At 33.7% G+C, this 24,458-nt stretch overlaps 1 protein-coding gene across 5 annotated transcripts in view; it reads left to right on the forward strand.

Moving 5' to 3' along the window:
* The window catches only part of VPS8 (VPS8, CORVET complex subunit), a 232,022-nt gene that overhangs the window by 51,014 nt on the left and 156,550 nt on the right, over positions 1 to 24,458 (forward strand). For all 5 annotated transcript variants that reach the window (XR_003044270.1, XM_006925797.2, XM_015599949.2 and 2 more), the window contains 6 exons: positions 1,982 to 2,152; positions 7,285 to 7,359; positions 8,102 to 8,137; positions 9,021 to 9,111; positions 9,556 to 9,602; positions 10,585 to 10,674. Coding sequence is in view for 4 of the 5 variants with exons in the window: in XM_006925797.2 (XP_006925859.1) it covers positions 1,982 to 2,152; positions 7,285 to 7,359; positions 8,102 to 8,137; positions 9,021 to 9,111; positions 9,556 to 9,602; positions 10,585 to 10,674 (510 nt within the window). In the remaining variant the exon portion in view is untranslated. The remainder of the gene's footprint in view (positions 1 to 1,981; positions 2,153 to 7,284; positions 7,360 to 8,101; positions 8,138 to 9,020; positions 9,112 to 9,555; positions 9,603 to 10,584; positions 10,675 to 24,458) is intronic.

Genomic DNA, 24,458 nt, shown 5'->3' on the forward strand with positions numbered 1-24,458 from the left:
ATCTTTCTGAGTTTGTCCTAACTGGTTTGGGAACTTCTGTAACCTATTCTTTTCTTGGGCTAGAAACTGCAGATTTCTCTTACTGCCATGCATTTCTGTACTGAATGACTTTTTGGTTAAAAAAAAAAAAGATGATTTGTTTTGTGTCAATTGTTTTTTCAAATAATGTGTTAATTCTGCGATAGTGTAATTATATTTTCTGAATTTTTATCATTAGTGCTTTTAGCACTAATCAATATCTGATATCCAGTGAAACATTTTGTATGTGCATGAATATAGACAACTCAGAGTATAAGATGCCTCATTTTCCCAAAAAAGTCTTAAAAACAGTTTTTACCCCCAATTTGATAATATACAACTTTTTAGCATTATAGATGAAATAGATCTTTTCTTTATAATATATGATCTATAAATTTAGTTGTACTTTACCTTGTAATCTCACATATAGACTGTTGATTTAGAAATAATACTTTTTCTTATGCATATTTCACAAGATAATTTTGTTTTCCACCTCTTCTTTATGTTAAGATATCAATGTCTCTGTCATCACCAGAATCCCTTGTTGAATTATCTAACACAGTTTTCTAGAATTCATCATCACTTCTGTTTAAGATGTTTGATATACAGCATTTTTAAAACTGGCATATAATTCTTTCCCTGAGAAAATTTCCCCACAAATAGCCATTCTCCTAACAAAAGCACAGTATTTTCATTTGTCCTGTGGCTTATCTGTGATGTGACCAATAACTTCATTGCTCTGTAAGTTCCCTTTAAAAGGCCTATTTACAACAATGTCAACACTTGCAATTCTTAAGGTCTCATCTCAGGAATAACTGCTAAACTGCTAACATTCTCTGTCATTCTCTCTCTTTTAATCAGTTGATCTTTGAAAACATTCAGAAACTATTACTGACTGAGGCTAATGAATATCATTTAGGAAAGATACTTTGTTTTTCAAAGTAAAGTAATTAAGAGAGCAACATATAGGAGCTCTTTGTGAAATATATGAATATTAAACTCTTTTATGAGAGAGAATTTTTTTGGGGGGGACAAACAAAATCAAAACTCTTATAGTAGCCACTATACAGTGATAGAGTGTATCGTCAGCATATATCAAAAGAAAATGGATCTATTTTCAACGTGGTTGTATTGATATGGCATTATGCAAATAACCTCTGACAACATGCAGTAGATCATATAAATAGACCAACATGAATACCAGCGAGATAAAGTGCAGGGGAAGCATTTTATTCTGTCTCATTTAGAATTCTATTTGAGCAGATTTTAAAATTTTATTTTTCGGGTTGGATTGAGATTCAAAACAGTATATTTTGAAAACAAATCTCATATATAACCTAATAAATTTATCAAAATAGCATCCTTCGGATTTTTATCATTATTATTTAGTTATTACTTTTAAAATTATAACAGTACTTATTAAAGAAAATGCAGACAATATAGAGAAATAGAGCAAAGAACTCCCCCAATAATTTTTAGAGAGATTTTGAAGGAAATATACATTTTACATTGCTTCTATTTTAAAATACATATTATTTGAATGCTAACAATTATCCTTTAACCACCTAGGTTTATGAGATTTAATTTGCCCTTTTGTTTTATTAATGTCATTAATAACTAGAAATGCAAAGCTTATCACTTTGCTGAAGTCGTTTGTGCCAATGTACTTTTTAAAAAAATTTGTAAAAGCCAATATATCCTGTAATATATCTATTAAAGAGCTTAGTTAGCCTTCTTTTAGGCTATCAGAGTGTCATTTTAACACTGTCAAACTCAATACTATGTTATATATCTATTGTCCTCTGGGCTGGTTGCTGAGTAGTTCTTGCTGTGATTGTGTTGTCATCGAGTTAATAAATGGATAAGGTCCTCAATGTAATTTGACTGACTGGCCAATCTTCTTGTCTTGAATGATGGCATAGGATGGGCCTCACTTTTGTTTTGTTGTGTGCTTGAATTGCAGTGGATAAACTCACGCACGGTTGTACTCTTGGACAGTGTAGAGAAGTTGCATGTGATCGATCGGCAAACTCAAGAGGAACTGGAAACTGTGGAGATCTCAGAAGTTCAGTTGGTCTACAACAGCAGCCATTTCAAATCACTAGCCACTGGAGGAAATGTTAGTCAGGCACTGGTAAGGGTAACCCATTATCTTAGTATTGATTTGATAAACTTGGTCTTTTGTTATTGTTTTGTTCTAGAAATAGAAACTCTGAGGAGTTATCTTTATGTGTCGAGGTGTTTCTTTAAAAGCCACTAGGTTGAAGTAGATATGGATGTGTTTGTAAGTATTCAGGAATGTGAACTAAAATAATAATTCCTGTCACCTTCTGTCCAGTAATATGACTAATTTAATACCAAAGAGTTTTCACTTGTATACTAAACTAATGAAATGAAATTGAAAATTTATGAGAAAGAAATTATAAAAGCAAAATATTTTAGAAAGTTTAATATGGTGACAATAAGCCTGTAGATTTAAAGGATAAATCTCTAGAGCTAGGTAGCTGATGAGGCTTTGGAAATATATGGGTGATTGGTAAAAGCTCGAACAAGTATGGGGCTCTGGGCATCGATGGCTTTGAGAGAAGGAAAAGATTCTTTAGGAGTAGAAGATAAATGAAATGTAGAAGCTTGGAGAGAAGGAAGATGTAAAAGTTATTATCTTAGTACTAATTTTACTATATTTTAAGCAACTACAATAATATCCTTTAGCAATTGACACAGATAGTTTACAGTTAAATTACTTTGAATTGTGATCTCATGTTTCCTAAACCAGTAATCTTTAAGCAGGAAATTTAGACTATTATGAGGCTTCCCTGGGTAATTTCTCTAAAAAAAAAAAGAAGGTAATGATGGTCATATTTAATGTGCCTACTGCATGATATGTAGCAATTGTTCAAATCTCCCTGAGATATTAGAACTTCAGAGCATAAAATATATATGAAAGGACCTTCCAGTCTCAAAACTTAGAAACCAAGAAAATCCAAAATAAGAAATGGTAATACAAATTGAATTCACTAAAGTAAGAATAATTACTGTCTCACACTTAGATGTTTTCTTGTGCCTGAGTGGTTTTTAAAAATACTGTTAGACTTTAAACTTGTACTTTAGGCTAAGGTAGAATAATGGGGATTGGATTTACTCTCCTATCTGGGGAAAAATAAAAAAGACACGACTGTTTTCAAGATACTGAAAATCAGGTAATGAAGGATAATGATCTCTGACAAAATGGGAAACAAATGACATGAGCCCTATGGTTGTCCCAGCATCTAGCTCTGAGAGAGTTTCCAGACTGTGGCTCAGGGAGGAGGAAACCAGTTGGAGCTTAGAGGACTGTATGAGTTGAGACAGAGCTAAACCTGCAGGAAGACACAGGTGGATTGAGTAGGATAGTACTGGACTAGAGAGTGCTATACAAAGGGTCCCTCCTGGGTATTCAGACTATTGATCACTAGATGTATATGAAGAAAACTACCCAACGCCAGGGAAAGAAATATTTGAAAGGGTTAGAAGGAACTATATCCAGTGTTCCCACTGGCTTGTTTACACTGGCCATATGGAAAACTTCACAATTCATGGGGCATGGGGTAGAGTACTCAGGGCATCTTGCCTCAGTAGTGGGAATATTAAGACTAAACACTGCTCTGGTCCACAGTAATAAATCTTAAAAACTAAACTAGAAAAGATCAAACTGTTTCTAAGTAATTTAACTCCCCCCAGGACAAAGCACAAGAATATTAATAGGAATACAGAAATTTCCACAACCCACAAAGGTAAAATTCACAATATCTGCCATCTAATCAGAGATTACTAGGCATGCAAAGAAGAAAATAAACACAATTTATAATGAGGAGGAAAATAAAATTGACTTAGACCTGAAACCAATGGTGGAATTAGAAAACAAGGACATAATAGTTACTTTAGTTATAGTTTGTATATCTGAGAAGTTAAGTAGAGACATGGAAGATATTTAAAAAGATGCAAATCTAACTTCTAGAGATAAAAACTCCAATGCTTGAGATGAAAAATACACTGGATGGGATTAACAACAGAAAGTAGACATTGCCACTGCGGGGTGGGGAGGAGGACTTTAGTGAACTTGAAGATAGAGATTTCCCCTGCTATCCAAAAGGAAGGGTATTCCTATGAAACCTTTCATAGCCGAAATGGTGAAAGCAAAGAAGCAGTTGCCATTAATTTAGGTGGAAAAATTTTTGAGTGTTCCTAGACCCCAAAAGTAACCTACCACATCATACCAAATACGCTTAATTACATAGTTTTATGCTAAGTGTAACACCCATACACATCTCTTAGGCTTTTCTGGTACCTTAGGCTTAGGACACATCTTGCTAATGGGTGCAAAAAATAAATTGAGATAAAGCACAGATGCTTACAGACATAGTTCAAAGCTATGGTAGTTCAGAGTAGGGAATATTGTCAGAGATGAAATTTCAAATTGATAAAAGAGTGTTAATTTGTCAGGAAGACATAACAATCCTAAAGTTTTAACAGCCAATAATAGTGTAAAGCTAACACTAACAAAACTAAAAGGAGAAAGAGACAGATTTATAATTGCAGTTTAGAAATTTCAAAACTCCTCTCTCAGTAATTAATAGAATTAGTAGACAGAAAATCATTAAGGGTATAGAAGTCTTAAAAAGCACTGTCGACCAACTTGACTGAACTGACATTTATTGAATATTCCACCCAAAAAAGCAAAGTATAAACTTTTTTCAAGTGCACATGGAGCATCCACCAATATAGGTTATATGCTAAGCCTTAAAACAAGCTTCAACAAATTATTGAAGTAATCATCAAGGTGAATCTGGAGAAAACTCAAATATTTGGATATTAATAACACTTTTATAAATAACCCATGAATCAAAGAAAAAAATCTCAAAGGAAATTAGAATATATTTTGAACTAAATTTGAACTAAATGACAATGCGGCATATAAAAATCTGTGACCTAAAATTAGTTTTTTGAGGGTAATTTATAGCATCAAATATTTAAATTAGAAGAAAAGAAAGATCTCAAATAAATGATCTAGGCTTTTATCTTAAGGAAATAAAAAAGGAGAACAAAATAAATTTAAAGTAGATTGAAAGAAGAAATAATAATAACACAATTCAATTAAATAGGAAAAGAACAGAGAAAAATCAAAGAAACTGAATACTAATTCTTTAAAAGATAAAATTGATAAACTTCTAGAGATCAATCAAAGAAAAAAGAGAGAAGACAGTTAATAATATCAGGAGTGAGCAGCGATATCATTATAGAGTCTATAGTTATTAAAAAGATAATACGAAAACTTTTTGCCAATTAATTCAACAACTTTAGATGAAATGGAAAAATTTTTTGGAAGGCACGAATTACCAAAGCTGACGACTCAAGAAGAAATGGAAAATCAATTAAATAAATTAATTTCCTACAAAGAAACTCTACGCCCAGATAAGCTTCACTAGTGAAGTCTGTCATTTTTAAGGAAAAATATAACACCAATTTTACACAGAAACCTTTTTAAAAATAAAGGAAAAAGGAGTACATAACTTGTTTATGAGACCAGCTTATCTCTGAAAATAAAACAAGAAAAGACATTACAATAAAGAACATTACAGGTCAATGTCCTCATAAGTGTAGAAGCAAAAATCCATAATAGCAAATAGAAACCAGCAGTGTATAAAAAGAGTAAGCATGATCAAATAGTGTTTATCCAAGGCATACAAGGCTAGCTTCACATTAAAAAATCAATGTAATTCACCATATTAATGGTAAGAGAAAAACCATAATATTATCTCAAAAGGTACAGGAAAAGCATTGACAAAATTTAACATCCAGTTCTATAAAACTCTTAGTAAACTAGAAATAGAAGGGAACTTCTCCAACCTAATAATCAAGGGCATCTACCAAAATTCTACAGGCACCATCTTACTAATCCAAACCAAAACCCCTGATTCTGATCAGACCTCTTCTAGAGAAAATATAGAAGACAGAGAAACATGTTAAAAGATTCCTTGGGGATGCAGTTAGCAAAACTCAGATAGGATAAAACTCTATGAATAAGTGTTCCAACTTCTTCGATAAAAAAAATTCAGGGAAAATAAGGGACTAAGAGGGATGGAGCTAAAACCTATAGATTAACAGAGACTCAAGAGACCTTGCGGCCAGCTCCAATATGTGGCCCTTATATAGACTTTGATTCAGACAAATTAAATGTAGAAAAAAACAAAAAACATAACAATAACATCCACAATGTTTGATGTTTATGAGGTAATTTAAAATCCAAACACTGATAGGGTATTCAATATTGAGGAATGACTTAAGTTTTAAAAATATGTTAATGAAATTGTGGTTATGTTAAAAAGGACTCACTTGTTATGCATATGCTGAATTTTTATAAATTTTTATAAATATTCAGTATATGTATAATAAATTCAAAATTTCAAAATCTGAGATTCACCTCAAAATTATACAGTGTTACAGGAGAGTCGATGAGACTGTAGATGATATAAGATTGGCGATGGGTTGACCAATGATGAAGCTAATTAATGGATGCATGGGGTTCATTATTTTCTTTACCTTTGCATATCTTTTAAAATAAAAAGTTAAAAATTATCATAGTTATCTGTTATTGATCACATATATTTTGGGAGATTTATAAATATTAATGTATTTAAGCCTCACAGAAACAGTGCATGGTTTTCAAAGATGAGAAAACTGAATATGAGAAGTTTGAAACTTAACATCATACCTAGTGGCAGTCAAACTTTGTAACCCAGATTTATCAGACAGTAGGTTTTGTTTCTTTTTTTCTGGGCTGTGCTGATTCCCATATGCTATGTCGCTTTGTCTTCCTGTTTCTTCTTGTGTTTTTTTTTAAATTGATATTTATTTTAAAGAACTTAGAGGTACCACTTTTAGTCAGCCCTATTCTTTGCTAGAAACAGAGACTGACTACCTGTCCTCTAATAATGGGCAGGTTGCAACAGTTTTCTTTTAGATTTAAAATTGGCATGGTCCTCCCTTTTCTGCATTACTCTGAAAAATAAAAAGACCATATGTAAGCAGAGAATTGCTTTCTGTGCTTTGTCTTTCTGCCACTTCCACTGGCAGACTGGCACTTGATTGACATTTTTTTCCCCACTCACTCATGGAATGAAACCATGTTGACCTAAAATGTCGTTTCTGCAATTGACATTCTTTAAAACTTGATGAGACTTTTAAATCTTGTACTCTTTACCTTATTTATTTATTTATTTTTTACAGGCTTTGGTTGGAGAGAAGGCTTGTTATCAATCCATCAGTAGCTATGGTGGTCAGATCTTTTATTTGGGAACCAAAGTAAGCTCTTTTACTCTGTGACTTGGCATTTGTTTGTGTCAGGATAGTTGGGGCTGAAGGAGGTGTCTGGTAAAAAGAGCAGTGCATTACAAAGTAAATATTGATCAGCATAATCTAAAACTTTTAGGGGTTAGGTAGTTAGGATTTTATCTAATTTTATTTTCTACAGTTTTAGACATACTTTTACTTTCACTTAGTAATATGATACTTATTTTCTTGATTCAAGGATATACTTTCATAATCTTCCTTCACTTTTATGTTTTCATGACCAGGAAGATACCTTGTCATGTATATTTGTTGTGTAATTAAGATGTCCTTTAGCTAGATCAGCTTCAAATATATTAAAAGGCATTGAGGCATTTGACTTAGAGTAGAATCACTAGCATAGCAACTTTCTGTGTATCAGTTTGTTTCTGTGCTTTTCTTAAAACTTAACATACAGAAACATTTCTTCATTATTAACATTTACAATATTCCCAAGTCAGTACGGGGAGCTGGGTGTTCCTTGTTCCTTGTCTGTGGGATTAGCTCCTTCTCAGACTGAAGACTTATTAACCTGGAAATATCTGTTTGATTTACTTTTTAAGGTGGGCCCTTGAAGACCATTTAGTCAATACTTCTGTCTATAGTATGAAGTGTTTTTACTTAAAGAGATGTAAAATGGGATGTGGGACTGGGGCAAATGTGATTCCCAAACATGTTTGTTAAAGATGGTTATTTCAATTTCCTCTTTGTTTTCCAGTCTGTTTATGTGATGATGCTAAGGAGCTGGAGAGAGGTGAGTGCAAAGTAATTTTATATGTTAGAGCTATTGAATTGATAGCTTCTTAATATTTATGTTTTGACTTTGCAGGAAAAGATTATTTAGATTTGTGCTTTTTTAATTTCAGAAGTATACATCAAAACCATTAACTGTTAAGTACTTGATTTGATAAAACTTGACTTTAAATTATGATTAAGTTTGGCTATATACATCAGAAAATGCAAAATAACAGTGGCTTCAACAAGATTTCTCTCTTATATAAAAGCAGTCTGTGGCTAGTATGGTAGCTCCATGGTCTTCAGTATACTATCCCGTTCCACCGTCCTTGTGTGTGCATTCTAGTCCCAAGGTCATTTTATGTTACAGTATGGCTGCTGGAGCTCCAACTGTTAAGTCCACATTCCAGGAAGGACAAAAGAGAAGAGAAGGGCTGGCTCTTTGCCTTTTAAGGTGACATCCCAGAAATACCAAACAACACTTCTACTTATCATTGGCTAAAACTAAGTCAGATGGCCCCAAGTGGCTACAAGGGAGTCTTAGAAATGTCCTTTAGCTGGTATACTGCTGTCTCAAATAAACTTGGATTTGTTACTAAGAAAGAGAGAGTGAAGGATATTATGATAAACAACTAGCTGTTTCTGTTACAGTGAAATTCTGGATGTTTCCTCTTTTCATATCTAGGCCTTGTGGCTGCCAGTATAGCCTACTAACCTATAGAGTCACGGTACTATCTAGTGCTTTAAGAAATTATTTTTCCTGGAAATAAGATATTCGCATGGTTATTAGAATAATTATAGCTACTAAGCAGCAATTCTAGAAACATATTAGGAGGAATAGAAATACTGACTTGTGATTGGTTAGATAAAAGAGTCTAGCTTTTCTCATTTGTTCATTTTAGAGAGTGGATCATCTCCTGAAACAAGATTGTCTTACAGAAGCACTGGCTCTTGCATGGTCTTTCCATGAAGGAAAAGCAAAAGCTGTAGTGGGTAAGTTAACAATACCGGTGTTGTAGACTTTGTTTTTCTGGAGTACAGAGAGTGAATAATACTAATCACTCATAAAACACTTTTTAGGTTAGTATTCAAGTATTTTATAAACCAGATGTTATCAAACCTTACAGATTTCAGTGAAAAAGTTAAATGATAAATAACAGGATTTAGAATTTTAAATGTCACTTTTTAAATTCTTTCATTTCATCAGTAAAATTTACTATTAGATTACAAGGGAAGTACATTGATAAGCTATCTGCTTAAATAGATGTGAGGTGTTGCTATTATGGGATATTATCCAACATTTTGATACCTAAGGATTGCTATAATTATATCTATATCTATTGTTATCATAGATTATAAATAGAAGAAGACCAGACAGTTTCACTCCTGAAGATGTGAATTAACTTTGTTTTTATGTTGGATTTTACTTCTCTGCAGGATTATCAGGGGATGCCAATAAGCGAAAGGCTGTTGTTGCAGATCGAGTGAGTTTTTTAATAGGGTCTTTCTAGGGTTCAGTACGGATTTGCTTTGGGTATTTGCTAATAATCTTTGGGTATGACTAGGTAAATGGCTATAGTCAAGGAAACAGTGTCTTAAAAAACAAATCAGATTATAATTCCCTGGGATCATCTTGAATGCTTTTTAAATTTCTTCTTATCATCTTTTCTTTTTTTCTTGCTCACTCCTTTATGAAGAAGATAAAGTAGTAAAATAGCCAAAAGACTATTTTACTATTTGTAGTAGAAAGGAGGAGGAAGCCCATGATCTGGATTATTTCTGAACCAAATTATAGCTCATAGAAAGTTGACATTTGTTATTTTTTAATAAACTGATTAGTAATTATGAGAAATATATGCAAGCATGTATCTTGCCTGATGTAGCAGAGAGGACTGATGTTTTATTATTAATTAATATTAATCTGATAACATTAATATTTAATAATGGCTTTGTTTTCCTGGTCTAGACTTAGTTGAACTCATTTACTGTACTCATTTTTTCCCCTTTTAATTGTGCAAGTTCATTGGTAAAAATTATATTCCAAATTAGTATAGACATTTAGAAAACAAATAGGAATTGGCCGCTTCTTAGACTCTTGAATGATTTTCTCAGTTTCTACTAAAATATTCAGGATTCTGTGTTCTATCTGTGTTCTTTAGGGAAATACCTACAGCAAAGGATTACAGAAGAGCTTCAATATTTCATTTCGTAAGCAATGTAGATACTAAGGTGTAGAACCTGGAGGTATTTTTAGGAAAGAGTAGCAAATTAGTACCAGCCCTGAGGCTGAAAGAAATTAGGCTGGGGTTAAAAAAATTGGGAAATAAAGCCACTAATATTTTTAATTATGTTTTTAATATAATAGCAAAGCCTGATTTTATGTTATTCAGGAGGATCAGATATACTAAGTATTGAAAAATTTTAGAGGTATATTTTAATATCAATATAAGGCTATTTTTCTTACAGATGGTAGAAATCCTATTCCATTATGCAGATCGAGCTCTGAAAAAGTGCCCAGACCAGGGAAAAATCCAAGTGATGGAGCAGCATTTTCAGGTACACCTTTGCATGTGCTTCTAATAGCCATTGCTGTTAGTAGGTCTAACACTGCTTTTTCTTTCTTATTACTTGAGAATGGAACTTTCATGGTTTGGTTAAACAATTTTCAGTATTCAAAGCTTTGTTCCAGGGTTTGTGGAGCATTCTAAATGATTAGATTTTGAAGTAACAGGTCACATGGGAACGGATGAGTAAAATGTTGTGATGTGCTAGTGCTTAGCTGCTTAATACTGTGTGGAAGGAAAAGCTGTATGTATTAGGGTACATACCTGTGAATTGACCTCTTATAGTGACTGACACCTTGCTAATGACTAACATTTATGTTTACTATAGTTGGAGGAGAGGTAAACTACTAAGTTTTAAATTTAGTTCTCCTAGGAGCATCTATGAGTCAAGAACAGATCAGTTACAAAAAAAAAAGTATCTAAAATATACTAATGAAAGATTTTTAGTTTCTTTTGGAATTCAGTGAAAATTGGAGTCAAGGAATGATTTAAGGCCTATATAGTTTTTATTATACAAGTTTTAATATTTGCAATGATCTCCAATTCCACATTTCTAGAGCAAATCTCTTTTTCTCCTTCCACATTTCTAGAGCTCCCTCCCCTCCCCTACCTCCTCTTTGAACAAATATTTTAGGATCTAATACAGGGGTCAGCAAACATTTCCTAGGAAAGGCCAGATGGGAAAATTTAGGGCACGTATGATCTCTGTCACATACTCTTTTCTCTCTCTCTCTTTTTTTAAACAACCCTTAAAAAAATATAAAAACCACTTTTATCTGTGAGCAATTCCGAAACAGGATGTGGGCAGGATTTGCCCATAGGTTTAACGTGTACTAGGTATTGGGCATAGTGAGTGAAATATACATGATCCTTGCTATCTTAAAATTTGCAGTCCAGTCAAAGTAACTTCTCTTGTGTACATTAGCAGAAATATATAAAAGAAATCTAGGGGTTTTGAAGTTCTAGAGCAGCACAGTTCACACCTTTTCATATCTTCATTTGATGCTCATAATTTTGGAAAGTAAGGATAGGTACAGCAGTTCACATTTGGAGGGTATTAGAGTAGTATTTGGTTTCCTAAATTGTACTCTTTAATGAGTACAGTAGTGGACTTCTGGCAGAGTAACTTTTATTGCTATTTGGCTAGAGGTTCATTAAATTTATCAGTAAAGAAGAGAAATAAGCCCGGATAAAATTACAAAAATAAATAATTTAGGAGGAAAACATAGGTAGAAAGAAAGCATTTGGGAACAAAACTAAGAACAATACCTTGTATGTATATAAATAATTTTGTATACCAGTGGAGTATATATAGAAAACAATATTTTTTACAAGAGAATATCTATTACCAAGAGGTGGTAGAGATGGTATTCATGAAAGAACTCTGACCATTAGAAGGAATTCTTTGTTGAAACGAAGCATCTAATAAGGAACACTAGAAGGGGTGTGTGTGTGTGTGTGTGCATGTGCGTGCACATGTGTGTAATATAAAAACCACCATGCTGGAGAAGAACATGGTAGAGAGCTATAAAAGAAGAAAAGAACAAAAGTGATGTTTTGATGGAGAAATAGGAAAGAATCTTAGCATGACAGGGAATGTAGATGATGGTTTTTAATACAAATTATAAAATTTACAGAGAAACAAACTAGTACAATGTGTTCTTTAACCATCTAGATCTCTGTGAGAAGTTTCATTCTACTTAAAGAATATCTGATGAAATTTTTAATGTATTAATAATTTAGTCTCATAGAAGGTAAAGAAAACAATAGTGGGAACCGTTATTCTGGATATACTTTTTATCATTGATTAGAGAAGTAGAAAGAATAGACTTTTGAGAGAAAAATTATCGCTTAGCATCAATTCTATATTTTATAAAGCAAATAAAAGAAAATATGGGCACAATCTCATTGTTATAGGCTCCAAAAAACTAATGGGTTCACGAAGAATAGGAAATTCTTAAATTTTGACATAATTATCACAAACAACTCCCCCCCCCCCAAAAAAAACAAGGAAACCGAGAGGAATGTTGAGAAAAGTATATGTCTACAAAGCACAGAACCAGCTACAAGTGATGGAGAGAGGCAGATAACCAAAGATCTATGCCAAAAGTATCATGAATCTATAAAACTGTTACGAAGGAGAATAGTCCGATCCTGATTGTGCCTACCAAAATGCTAAGGTGTACACAAAAGGAATTTTGACAAAGATTCATTGAGTGTATATTACATGTCAAGTACTATGTAAAGTATGCGATATTCATTATTCATTTTTATTTAATTTTCACAACAATCCAATGAAATAGATACTGTTTTAATCGTTAGTTTAGAGATGAGGAAATATAGGCTGAGAGAGGCTAGGTAAATTCCCACAGTAATATTGCTGGTTAGAGATGGGGCCAGCACTCAAATCCAGATCTTTCTTACTTCAAAACCCAGCTCTTAACTAACCATTGTAGTATATTATTATTTTCAGACAAGTACAAGGAGCGGATGGGTGAGAAGGGTAATGTTAGGTGATCAAGAATGATGATTATAGCAAACATGTAAAGTGCTTAATGCTTTTTATATGGCAGATACTGTTACAAATTCTTTATGCATATTAACTAATTTAATTCTTATCATAACTCTGTAAGGTAGGTACTAATGTTAGTCTTTATAAATGAGACCGAGACACAGAGAGGTTAAATAACATGTTTAAGTTACATATCTAATAAATGATAGAGCTAGGATTAAAATCCAGGTAGTTGGGCTTGAGGGTCCATATATGATTGGTATACTCTATTGTAGAACAATGCTTCTTATTTTGCTTCCATTTTCATGAGTGCAGAGAATGGTCTTTGAAGTAGAAAAGTCCAGATAAATATATTTAAGAAAACAGCTAAAGCCTAGCATATGTGACACCTAGTTACATTATGATTATGATTATATTTTTTCCTGTAAAAGGTTATCTTCAGCCCATTAGGATGGGTAAAATACACGCACAGTTGGCCACAAATCTACTGTTTTAAGTGTTTAACCTTAAATATTTAATCATGAAATAATTACAGTTTGACTCTAAAAGTGTATTTTTTTTAAAAGAAGAGTGGACTTCAGGAACTACCCACCGATAATCTCAATGTGGTTTGTGAACACTTTATGAGTTCACATAAAAATGTCCATGTTAAACTCATAAATTGCATTTTGAAAGGAACACGTGGACAGTATATTCATGGAATGCCTATTATATCACATCTTGATTTCATTAAAGTTTTTGTTTAAATTTTCCAGTATCCTCATGGCTGAAATAGACTGGTAAACAGTAAATAGATTTGCAGCTAGATAAACATCCCTCCCCAAAGAGAATTCTTTGGTGATTTAGTATTACCTCTGAGGGCTCTTTTATATCCAAATTTTTATCTTTGATTTGGATGAAGATTTATTGAGTGGCTTGTCAAATTTAGATGGCACCAAGAATTAAGGGTTCAAAATGATCTTGACAAAGTACAATCAGAATTGTTATGAGATGAAATTTAACAAGGATAAACACCAAGACTTCATTAGATTCAGATAATTAAATTGCATGACTGCTAGACTGGGAAAATCTGGCTGGACAGGATTTTAGCTGACCACAAATGTAGTATGAGCCAATAGTGTATTACAGCCCAGATAAAGAAAAGTAATGGGACCCCTGGGCTAACTTTTGGAAATAAGACCTCTAAGAGATTTTATAGACTGTTGACATACTAAGCTCTATCCCACAACTTAGATGATGGGAGGTTTTAAAAACAACAGTTAAAAAAAAAAAAAAATACCGAGGTTGTTTCGTCAGAGGAGAAAATAAGTGGAGACATGCTTGCCTTCAGATGATGAAGGACTGTCGTCATATGGGGATTTACTGTATTGCTGCAGAGGGCAGGCTAGTGTGAGTGGGTAGAAATTATGGGAAGGTGCTTTTCAGTTTAAAATAACATAATGCTGATGTAACAGCTCTTGGATTTATGCACCTACTATTATTGAATATATTGGAATAAAGGGAGGATTACAAATTGACCAGGAGTGTTTTTAAAAGACTTCCTTTGCTGGTGGGAAGACCTGAGATTCTGCATCAGTATTAAGAAACTGTTAGAAACAGGTAAGCTCTAATCCAATTAAGACTGGTTTCTATCAGTCAAAATACTGAGAATTTGTATTTTACCAGCAGGTGGCACTCATGCTTGCTGCCTCAATATAAATCTTTAACTTTGAGGAGGGGCCTCACCTTTTCTTAAGAATCAGAAAATATGCCATTCAGTTTTTCTACTTTCCTCTAAAGATAAATCAATATTCTGTCCTGTCTTAACTATAGAAAATAACTTTTATAACTTGTGATGTTTTTTGACATCTGTGGCCTTTATTTATCTAAAAAAGATTTGAACCTATAATTATACTTTATTTGTATAATAACTAGTAAGATTTTTAAAATTGCGTATAAAAATTTGGTCTTCATCTCATACATCTGGAACCTTGCTTTTTCTTCAGGCCAAGTTCTTTCCATCCCCAAAGTCACACAGCAAACAAATCCCTTCTTTGCCCTACGCCATACCTAGTAGCCTCACGCCTATGTTTGCACATTCTTTGCAGAGCCAAACATCTAATAAGACTTGTCTCCATTTCCTCACCTCTGTCTCGTTCCATGTCTATAAATTCTGTGGACGCTTTCCCCATCTTACTGATCCTCACTAACATTCAACATAGTTAATGACTTCTTAAAATAGTCTATCCATTTGGTTTCTCTGGTATCATACATTTCAGTTTTTCCCTCTCTCTCACTACTTATTGACTTCCTTCACTCTCTTTCTTCTTCTACTTAACCAATAAGTATTAGAATTCTTCACAATACTCTTACATTATTTCTGTATCAGTGTTTCTCAGGATGTTTTCTGTGGACAGTGTGCTTCAAAGTCACTTGAGAAGCAGTTTCTTGTATTTTAAGTTATTTTATCTTTGTACACTCATGTTTGTGAAACAATGTAGAGGTATAAATAAACATGAGGTATTTTATTAATATAAATCAGGCTAAAAGGGTTTGAAAAATAATGTAATTTTTAAAGATTTTAAAAATGAAGCATTACATTGTTACCAAACTCTCCTTCCAGCTTCATTTGCATTTCCATGAGAAGATCATTCAAGGCCATTGTAGCAGCTGGTGGCATATGTTTTTGTATTAAGAGTTCATGCCAAAGAGTGGTCAGAGACTAAAAGTTGAACACAGGGTGAGGCAGTAGGAGATTTCCTCGTTGTCACTCATGCTTTCCTGAGGTGATTTGAGGAAGGGAAAACTGTGTTGGTGTCCAGCACACCATCTTATCCCTAAGGCTTGCTTAAAATGCTGGTTCTAGGGAGTCAGGTCTTTCCTAGATTATTTGGTATACCATATCTGAAAAAAGAAAAAAAGGAAAAATACGTATACACATACAGAGAGATATCTCTAGATAGCTGCACACGATATTTGTATACTAGTATTGGAATGCCAGCTGCCTAGCTCTCTCTGGTAGCCTGTGCAGATCTGTCTGTCTGTCTGTCAGTGTTTAGGAATGTTTATCTGTTTTGGTATATACAGTCTAGGCTTTGCTAAAATTTTAAATCATTTTTAAACAATGAGGTTTTCAATGCTTGTTTGACTTTTAGAATATAAATTATGAGAATTAAAAGCAAAAGAATCTACATTTGCTATCTTTTTTTTTTTCACAACATCCCTATGAAATAGAGAAAGCCAGAGATTATACCTTGTTGGCAGATGGTAAGAGTCACAGTGCAATAAAATGATCTATGCAGTCACTCAAACAATTGACAGGTCTAAATTTAGGTTTTTTCTCTGTCAGCTCACTGTTTTATTCACATATTCATGTTGCCTTTTTAATAAGTCTTAAATATGCACTAATATCTAACAAGAGAAACAATCTTCTTTGGCCAATTATAGGACTGTACATCAAAGAAGAGATTAGAGAAATATTTCTTTTTCTTTTTTAATTCTGGAGACTAAAAATTCATTAATTTCTTAGGGGCATCCTGCAGGCTTTTCAGACAGACAGGAATATTCTTAAAGTAGGCATTGCTCATTATGTTTCTGTTGAAGACTTGAGGCAAATAGTAGCAAGCAGCACACAGCACAGGCTGAACTTAAGGGCAGAAGGGCTAGAAATTTACATCTCTCACCATCCCCTAGAGAGGCATTTGTAGACCAAGCCGAGCTGGATGGACTGAGGGTTCTGTTTCCCTTTCTTTTCCGGCTCTCGTAAAAGCAGCCTTCCAAATGGAATAAGTGCGGGGGGCTCATCTGAGTTTGGGCACCAACTGATCAAAGTGCTTGTGTACTAGTCCTGCAAATGTCAGCTGCCTAGCTCTGACTGCACATCCTGTCAGAAGGTGAGTCTGAGTTTACCCTTTGACACTGGGGAAATAGAGAACTACTGATCTCACGTAGCTCATTTTTAGACATCTGGGAGATTGCCACCAGGGATTATCCACTGGACAGTCTAGCTTGTCTCTTCATAATCAGATTCTAGAAAAGAAGGCTTAAGATATGGAAATAGATTTCACTTTAATGTCTTGTTTATGGTTTTAAATGTTCAAAATTGATAAAGGCCTGATTTCTTTAAGAAGCCACATTGAAAGCATTAATTGGGATGGTTTAGCCCTACTTGAGTTACGAACAATTAGGGGCAGACATAATGACTATGTATTTCCTTTTTTCAATTTAATTTTTTAAAAATTTGGCATTAGTGTAGATTCACATTAAGCTTTAAGAAATGATACAAAAAAAATCCTATCGTATTCTTAATTTGATTTTCCTTAATGAGAACATCTTGCAAAACTGTAATACAACTACATAACCAGTGTAGTCACTAATACAGTAAAGATATGGAACATTTCCATCACCACATGGATCCCTCATTTTGCCCTTTTATAGTTACACCTGCTTCTTTCCTACCCCTACCTACTCCTTAGGCCTTGGCAACCACTAATTATTCTCTATTTCTGTAGTTTTATCATTTCTAGAGTGTTATATAAATGGATTTATATAGTATGTAACCTTTTAGAATTGACTTTTTAAACTCAACATAATTCTCTGGTATTCCATCTAGGTTATTGCACTTATCAATAGTTTGTTACTTTTTATTGCTGAATTGTATTCCATTGTATGGCTGTACCAGTTTGATTACCATTCACCCATTGAAGGACATCAGGTTATTTCCATTTTGGGGCTATTAAAAATAAAGTTGTTTTAAACTTTTGTGTACCTTTTCTGTGTGAACATAAATCTTCATTTCTCTGAGAGAGATGCCCAGGAGTGCAGTTGTTTGGTGTCCACGTGTTCATTAATAGCATATAAAATATAATTGATTTTTGTATGTTTATCTTATATCCTGCAGCCTTACTGAACTCACTTCTTAGTTCTAGCAGGTTTTATGTAGATTCTTTGGGATTTTCTATGTATGTAATCATGTCATCTGCAAACAGAAATAGTTTTGTTTTTTTCTTCTTACTCTGTGTTCCTTTCCCCCCTTTTCTTACTTTATTTCACTGGCTAGAACTTGCAGTGTTGTGCGGAATAGGAGTGGTGAGAGCAGTCATCCTTACCTGTTCTCAATCAGAATGAAAGCAGTCTTTCATCATGAAGTATAATGTTAACTATAGCTTTATTGCAGGTACTCTTTATCAAGAGGAAATTCCCCTCTATTTCTATTTTTCAAAGAGTTTTTTTCGTGAGTGAGTGTTGAATTTTTTTCTTTCTTTATTGATTGATATGATCATCTGATTTTTCTTTAGCCTAATAACATGGTGTATTGCATTGATGGATTTTTAATTATTAACTAAAGTGCTTATAGAATAAGCAGAGTAGGTTCAACAAATACACAGACCAGAAAAATAAAAAGAGAGAGAAATACCTTTTTGAAATTTGATATTTCAGAAAAATCAAAGTAGTTATTTAAAAAAATCAAAATGTCAGACTTGTGAAACTTATTTTACAGTTTAGTATTTTTTTTTTTTTTTCAAATTATATACAATGTATAATATTAGGACTGCTAATGTGTGTGTGTGTGTGTGTGTGTGTGTGTGTGTGTGTGTGTGTGCGCTTTAATATTTACTAGAATAGGTAGGGGTGATTATGCCATGAAAACAATTAAAAAGTAATTTCAATTAATAATCATGAAAAAGTCATTAATACTACCAGAATATAATTATCTTGATAGCTAACCTATTATACACTCCTAGTTATATTTGTTAGAACATCATAATTTATCTCAGTAATCATACATTAGCATCACATCCAGTCTTTCAAATGAGCCTCGTAAAGCAAGATGCTTTGTCTTGGAGCATCTTAATTAGAAATAGGATGATCACTTTTCCTTGTCCCTTGGTAGATATACTAGAACTACAGTATGTTAGTTTTTTTGTTTGTTTGTTTGTTTTTTTAACTTGAAATTTTTTTACCTTTGGAGCCCCTGCACTCATTTCTCCCACCCACCCCCACCTCTGCATCTGCTAGAAACCACCAGTCTTGTTCTCTGTATCTATAAGCTTCTTCTGCTTTTTTAGATTCCACATACGTATTTGTCTTCCTCTATTTGACTTATTTCACTTAGCATAAGTACCCTGAAAGTTCATTTATGTTGCACAAATGGCAAGATTTCATTCTTTTTTTTATGGCTGAATAGTATTCCATTATATACATATACCACAGTTTCTTTATTCATTCATCTACTGATGGACTCTTAGGTTGTTTCCATGTCTTGGCTGTTGAAAATAATGCTGTGGTGAACATGGGGGTGCATATATATTTTTAGTTAGTGCTTTCATTTTTTTCAGATGAATACCCAGAAGTGGAATTGCTGGATAATATGGTAGTTATATTTTTAATTTTTTGAAGAACATCCATACTGCTTACCATAGAGGTTGCACCAATTTACATTCCCACCAGCAGTGTTCTAGTGTTCTCTTTTCTTCACATCCTCACTAACACTTATTTCTTGTCTTTTTGATAACAGCTATTCTAACAGGTGTGAGATGATATCTCATTGTGGTTTTGATTTGCATTTGTGATAGTTTGTGGTTTTTGAGGAATTAGTCTATTTCATCTAAGTTGTCAAATTTATGTGTGTAGAATTGTTCATAATATTCCCTTATTATCCTTTTGATGTCTACAGGGTCTCTAGTGATACCCTCTGCTTTATTCTTAATATTGGTAATTGTGTCTACTCTTTATTCTTTGTCAGTCTTGCCAGAGGTTCATCAATTTTACTGATTTTTTGCAATGAACTGGCTCTTTATCAACTTTATTGTTTTTTGTTTTTAATTTCATTGATTTCTGCTCCTTATTATGTCCTTCTTTTTGCTTTGTATTTGTTTTGTTCTTTTTGTACGTTTTGAAATGAGTGTATAGAGTGATATGAAACTTTTCTAATGTATACATTTAATGCTACTTTAACTGTGTCCTACAAGTTTTGACATGTTGTATTTTAATTTTCATACAGTTGAATATAACTTTAAATTTCTCTTGTGACTTTCTCATTGATTCTTGGTTTATTTGGAAGTGTATTGTTTAGTTTCCAAGTGTTTGCAGATTTTCTTATTATCTATCTGTTGTTGATTTCTGGTTTGATTCCAGTGTGGTTAGAGAACACACTCTGTATAATTTCAGTTCTTTCAAATTTGCTAAGGTTTGTTTTACAGCCCCAGATGTGGTTTTCTTGGTATATGTTTAAGGGCACTTGAAAAGAATTTGCTTTCTGCTTTTGTTGATTGGAGTGTTGTAAAAATATCAATCAGATACTTTGATGGTTGATGATGTTATTGAATTCTTCTATATCCTTACTAATTTTGTCTATTCTAATAATTGTTGAGAGAAGTATGTTCTAGACAGAATTGTGAATTTGTTTATTTTCTCTTTCAGTTCTATCAGTTTTTGCTTCATATATTTTGCAGCTCTGTTGTTTGGTGTATATACGTTTGGGATTGCTGTGACCCTTTTAATCATTATAATGGCCCCATTGATCTGTAAAAATTTTCTTTGCTCCAAAGTCTATTTATATGGTATTAGTATAGCCATTTCTGCTTTCTTTTGATTAATGTTTGTATTATATATCTTTTTACATCAATTTTCTTTCAATCTGCATATATTGTTATATTCGAAACTAGTTTCTAATAGACCTCTTTTATACACTTTGCAAACCTCTGTCTTTTAATTGGTATATTTAGACCATTTACATTTAAAATAATTATTCATATGTTAGGGCTTAAGTCTGAAATTTTATTTTTTGTTTTCTATTTGTTCTCTTAGTTTTTTGTTTCTTTATTTTCTCTTTCCTGTGTTCTTGTGAGTTAATTGAAAATTTTTTAGAATTTCATTTTGATTTCTCTATGGTTTATTTGAGTGTGTGTCTACATAGCTTTTTATAGTGGTTGGGCTAGGTATTATATTATATATATGTATGTATTATATATATCATACATATCTACCTATCTTTCTATCTTTTTGTCTATCTGTTATTATCTATCTATCTATCTATCTATCTATATCTCATCATCATCACAGGCTACTGGTGTTGCATTTCCAGTTGAAGTAGTGTAGAAACCTTACCACCCTTAATATCTGTTTACCCTTGTCTGTTTAATATGCTGTCTTAAATATTTCCTCTACATTCACTTAGAACTATATCACATAGTATTATAATTTTTGCTTCAACCATAAAACAGAAGAAAACTCAAGAGAAGGTATGTCTATTATCTTTGCCCTTATTTTTGCTTATCATGTTCTTTATTTCCTGATATTCCAAGGTCTCTTCCTTTATTGTTTTCTTTCTGTTTAGAGAACTTTCATTAGCCATTCTTTTGGGGAAGTTTTACTAGCAGCAAAGTCTCTTCGTCTGAGAATGTCTTGATTTCTCTTTCATTCCTCAAGGATATTTCACTGGATCGAGGATTCTGGGTTGACAGTTATTTTTTTTTTTTAGCACTGGAAAAATATTGTGCCACATTCCCTGGCCTTCATGGTTTCTGATGAGAAAAACATTCATTCGAATTGTTTTTCCCTATAGTTAAGGTGTCATCTCTCTTATACCACTTTCAAGATTTTTTTTTTGTCTTTAATTTTCAGAAGTTTTAAAATGTCTTTGGCGTGTTTTTCTTTAGATTTAGCCTATTTGAATAAATCTGTGTTTTGCATCTTTTGACAAATTTGGCACATTTTCAGCCTTATATCTTTGAGTACTTTTTCAGTCTCTCTTTCTTCTTATTTTCTGAGACTCTGATGACATAAATGCCAGATCTTTCGTTATAGTCCCAAAGATCCTTGAGTCTCAGTTCATTTTTTTCAGTTTTTTTCTCCTTCAGATTAGAAACTTCTATTTTTCCCTCTTCCATTTCCTTGATCCTTTCCTCTGAAACCTCTATTCTGCCATTGAGCCTATCCTTTGAGTTTCAAATATTGCATTTATTGTATTTTTTTAATTCTAAAATTTTCATATGGTTATTCTTTATGTCTTCCTTTATTTCTTTGATGAAACTTTCTATATTTTCATTTGTTTCAAGATTGTTCCTAATTGCTCATTGAAGCACTTTTATGATGATTCTGCTTTAAAAATCTTTGTCAGATCGTGATAACATCCCTATCATTTCAGTGTGGGTATCTACTGATTATCATTTTAAAATTCAGTTTGGGATCTTCCTGTTTCTTGGTATGATTTTGTGATTTTCTTTTGGAACCTAGACAATGTGGGTGTTATATTGTGAGACTCCAGACCTTTACGCTGTTTTAAGCTGCTTTCTTCTGGTACTGCTCTGGCAGGGTAAGGGGCAGTGTGCCACCTTGTTACTACTGGGTCCATGTTGCCCACATAGATGGGAAGTGTGCCTCCTGACTGCTGGACACAGATGGTCATTCCTGTTCCTTACTGGGCCTTCACAGATACCTCACTGGATAGTTAGGAGTAGGAGTGGCTCATTACTACTCCACATGTGGCCTCCTTTGACACCATGGTGAGAGTGGCCTCACTACTGCAGATTGGGCATTGGCAAAGGTTCTGATTCGTAGTTCTGGTGTTTCCTCTGATACCACTCCAGTGGGGTCTTACTGCTCTTGAGTTAGGTAGAAATTCAGGCTCCCCACATGATCTACACTAACAGTCTCTATGGGGGAAGAGGTAGGGGTTTGTTACTGGCTTGTTGGTATTGAAAATCTTGACTTTCTGTAGCCTTCTCTGATATCACCCTGGTTGAGAGAGAGAGGGAATAGGTACCTTGTTATATCCTGTGCAGGGTAGAAATCTAGGTTTCTCACTCAGTCTTTGATGGCGAGAGTGAGTGTATTAATCAGGATTCTCCAAAGAAACAAAAATAGTAGAGGGTGTGTATGCGTGTGTGTGCGTGTGTAAAGAAGGAGGGGGAGAGAGAGATTGGAATTTGAGATGTAATGGAAGGAATTAGCACACATGAATTTGGAGGCTGAGGAGTCCCAAGATCTGTGTTTAGCAAGCTGGAGACACAGGATGGATGATGTGTAGATCCAGTCTAAAATTTGGCAGATTTGAGACCTAAGAAGAGCAGACGTTTCAGCATTAAGGAGGGCAATGTGCTTTGCTCAGTCTGCTGATTCATATGTTAATCTCATTCAAAAAACCCTGACAGACACATTGGAATAACGTTTGATCAAATATCTGGGCACCTAAACAGCTATAGATACCTAATATTTTGTAAAATGCTTTGAAGTATGGGAAGAAAAAAAAGTACCTTGTGATCCAGCCAAGTTGACACATAAAATTAACCATGACAGCGGGCATGGAGCCACAGTTTCTCAGTGGTGTTCAGCTGGAGTAGAGCAATTATTTCTTAAAGTTGTTTTTTTGTTTTTTTTTTCTGTTATTTTGCCAGATTTCCTTCTCTTCTGTTTTACTGGTAGAGAAATTAAGCTTTTGTTGGGGCTTTTTCTGTCTGCTCTCCTGGGCATTTTTAGGTTGCTGGCTTCTTCAGCTCCGAGTCTGAGACATGTGGTTAAAAAGAAACTTAGAGAGCTCACCACCACGTCCTTCCTCAGGTCCTGAAGTCCCTAACTGGTCTGCCATCTCTCCACCTTTCAGAGTCTTTGTGTGTTTGTGTTGTATATAATGCCCAGGGATTTTAGTTGTACTAGTGACAGAAATAGGGAAAAATTTGTCTGCTCTATCTTCCTGGAAGTGGAAGTCTCCTGTGTGTCCTCTTTCAAGACACTTCAAGCCCCTTGGATAAGAAAGAAAAGGAAGTGAGCAGAAATTTGGAATTGTAGATGGTAAGGAGTTTAGGCCAAGAGAACTAAGAAGTGCTACTGGGAATGGGAGTTGACAAGTGGTGTATATATAGTAGCAGAGACCACAAAGAAGTAATGAAAGTCTATACGTGTATTTTAATTTAATTGCATTGTATTTTTATTTTTGTGACAAAAGTAAAAAGACTCTAAACTATGATCCTTAAATTTTTAATCCCACTTCCTCACATAAAACCCCTTCAGTGGTTTTCCATTACCTTTAGAATAAAGTTCAGAATCCTGCGTATTGCCTCCTCCTCACCCAATGCCATTCTCCTCTTTCTGTGCTTTCGTCACAGTGTCTCTCTCAGTTCTGTGCCATCTCTTATAACTGGACTGTCTTACAAGCTATTATTCCATCTTTCTGGAGCATTCTTCCCTACAATTTGGTTGGTGAATGTTATCTTTTAGGTGTCCACTTAAATGTTCCATTCTCAGAAAGACAGGCTTAGGTTAGGACCGCTTGCTATATAACTCCG

The sequence above is a fragment of the Pteropus alecto genome, unplaced genomic scaffold (genome assembly GCF_000325575.1).
Source record: "Pteropus alecto unplaced genomic scaffold, ASM32557v1 scaffold88, whole genome shotgun sequence".
Taxonomy (NCBI): Eukaryota; Metazoa; Chordata; class Mammalia; order Chiroptera; family Pteropodidae; genus Pteropus; species Pteropus alecto.